General features: G+C 37.5%; 1 protein-coding gene across 1 annotated transcript; it reads left to right on the top strand.

The window, feature by feature from the left end:
- Positions 1–1296: 1296 nt before the first annotated feature.
- On the top strand, positions 1297–2482 carry LOC149172237 (beta-galactosidase 8-like). Its single transcript, XM_089427675.1, has 3 exons — positions 1297–1481; positions 1563–1706; positions 2203–2482. The coding sequence occupies exons 1-3, from the start codon at positions 1299–1301 to the stop codon at positions 2233–2235; spliced, it is 360 nt and encodes a 119-aa protein (XP_089283801.1). The 5' UTR covers positions 1297–1298; the 3' UTR covers positions 2236–2482.
- The last annotated feature ends 203 nt before the right edge of the window (positions 2483–2685 follow it).

Consider the following 2685-nt stretch of genomic DNA (forward strand, 5'->3'; position numbering starts at 1 on the left):
GACTAATAGCGATCGATCGATCGTTGACCATACATTAACCGGTCTTTTGACCAAAAAAATTTGTGCACTATCAAAGTTTAACCAAAGTTTATCTCTGCAAATATCGGTGTAAGAAATTTATAACCAAAGTTGCGAATTGGAGGTCTTATTGCACGCTTCACGTGCCCCGATGTTATTTCAGCGGGGACAAAATATTTTACCGTAAGTTTTATGTGTTTTATGTTCAGGGTGTGCATGTTCTTCTCCGTGCCTGCATGAGCGCCTTGCATGCAGCCAGTGCCAGATGTCTCTCGCTTGGGCTATCAATTATCTGTAGAAGGCAGCTACCAGCAGCTTGGGAGAGTAGTTCAACATCGATCCCCCGCACCGCGGATTTCAAGCGAACCTAGTTTGCCACAGACTTTGAGCTGAAGCTCCTCCAGAAAAGCTGAGCAGTTGTTGTTTCGGAAGCTGAGCAGTCGTCGTTTCGGAGGCCTCTGAACGATGAAACGCCTAACGAACCCGGCGATGTGGAGACCAGAAATGAGCCTTTGCAAGCTGAGAGTTCAAAATCGCAGAGTACCGAGAAGAAGATTTCCCCTGCACTCAAAAGAAACTCTTAATTATTGGAGGTCGGAACAGCAATTATTGCCTTCCGGTCACAAAGCTTTCAGGTTATCTTTGTTCTTGTGTTTATGCTCTTTCTTGCAAGCCAGGTATCCAAGATCAAATCTAATGCAGGTAAGCTCTTTAATTTATATGTCAGTAACTTTCGCCTTCTCTTCAATTCAATTCTTTTAATTGCAAAAAAGAAATAACAATAACTGTCTATATTTTCTGGAGTTTAACTTTTTTCCTTTCTAATTACCAGTGATTTTGTTATAATTGCAAAAACGTTAATTGTTATAATTGCAAAAAAGAAATAGAAATAACTAGTTTTGTTATAATTGCAAAAAAGAAATAGAAATAACTGTTTATATTTTCGAGTTTGTTCCCTGTTTATACCTGCAAATCAATTCGTTAAGTCTATTGACTGGATTATTCCCTGGTGGTGTTGTCACCGATTACATAACATCGTGCATCTGCAAGCGTCCCTAATTGCATTGTGCACTCGCAAATAGAATATTAAGTCGTTAGCAATGACTAGATTATATTCAAATGAATAATAGGAAGATGCTCTCCTACAGAGCCTGTAAAGAAGATTCTTAAACATCAATCGCCTATTCCTATTCTAGGTTTAGAACAAACAACGGACCATTTAAGGTGATTTTATTTTGGATTTGATTTAGCAAAATATATTTGCATACTTTTCATAATTGATGATTATAAAGCTTCAATTTCAAGTTAAATGCTTGTCTTTAGTATTTTGGTCACGGTTACTAATTACAGATTTGATTTGTTTTCTTAAGAATGAGATGCAAAATTTCACTACAAAGATAGCGGAATTGATGAAGGAAGAAAAGCTCTTCGCATGGCAAGGTGGACCCATTATATTAACACAGGTACCCTGTCTTGTTGTGATACTTGTCTTCAGTGTTGAGTCTGAAGTATGGCTTTCTGGTCTGACCCATAAGTTTATGCAGATTGAGAATGAATATGGTAACGTGGAGAAACCTTATGGAGAAAAGGGCCAGTCATATATACAATGGACTGCAAAAATGGCATTATCATTAAATACAGGCCTCCCTTGGGTGATGTGCCAGCAAAAAACAGCTCCAGACCCAATTGTGAGTTTTCTTTTTGTTTTTCTGGTTTGTGCCAAACAAAAAGATATTTCAGATCCAGTTGAGAGTGTTTTCAGTTTTGTTATGTTTTCTCTTCTTGCATTCATAACAATGGAAGTCCTTGCTTCCAACATAACTTTTCTATCTCTTCAGCAATTTACTATATTCCTAGGCTTGTCCTGACATGAATAATTTCTTTATAGATCAATACCTGTAATGGTTACTACTGTGACAGTTTCAAACCTAATTCTCCTAAAAAGCCAAAGATGTGGACTGAGAATTAGGCAGGATGGTAATGTTTTCTTTGCCTCATGACAACTATAAAGCATATTTACAGGCGCTTCCGAATTTTGATTTTCACTACATCACAGAATTTACATATACTTAGGAACATTATTATGTTCGAAACAAAGCTGCAATCTATTGCCTGGGTAGAGCTTGAGTATTAGAAATGCGGGGGCTTCCTGTTCACCCTGCTAAAATATCGTTTTCATTACAGGTTTACGGCATTTGGATCGAGCATCCCTCATAGGCCTACAGAGGATGTTGCTTTTGCAGTAGCCCGATTTTACCAGAGAGGAGGAACATTCCAGAACTATTACATGGTGGGGTTTATTCTTATTTTGTATTAAGCTCAAGGCCATATGTATTAATATTTATGCTACTAAGCTCATGCAGTTATATTTATGTTTTTATTTGCATGATAACCCAGGATTTATTAAGCAACATACATCTCCCTAACCCTTAAACACATCCCAACCCTTAAGCACAAACTTTGGCCGGACAACTGGAGGTCCATTCATTGCCAGCAGTTATGACTATGATGCACCAATTGACGAATATGGTATGCAAGAGTTCCCAGTGCAAATTATGTTCCGCAGTGAAAGTGTATTTAGATATAATTAAAATTTCTTTCATTGATTGAATGTTTTCTGGTTCAATTACCTTAATTCCACAATGGGAATTTAGAACCATTGTTAGG

This window comes from Pinus tabuliformis, chromosome 4_2 (assembly GCF_031772625.1).
Source record: "Pinus tabuliformis cultivar Carrire ecotype Pingquan chromosome 4_2, CPIR1, whole genome shotgun sequence".
NCBI lineage: Eukaryota > Viridiplantae > Streptophyta > Pinopsida > Pinales > Pinaceae > Pinus > Pinus tabuliformis.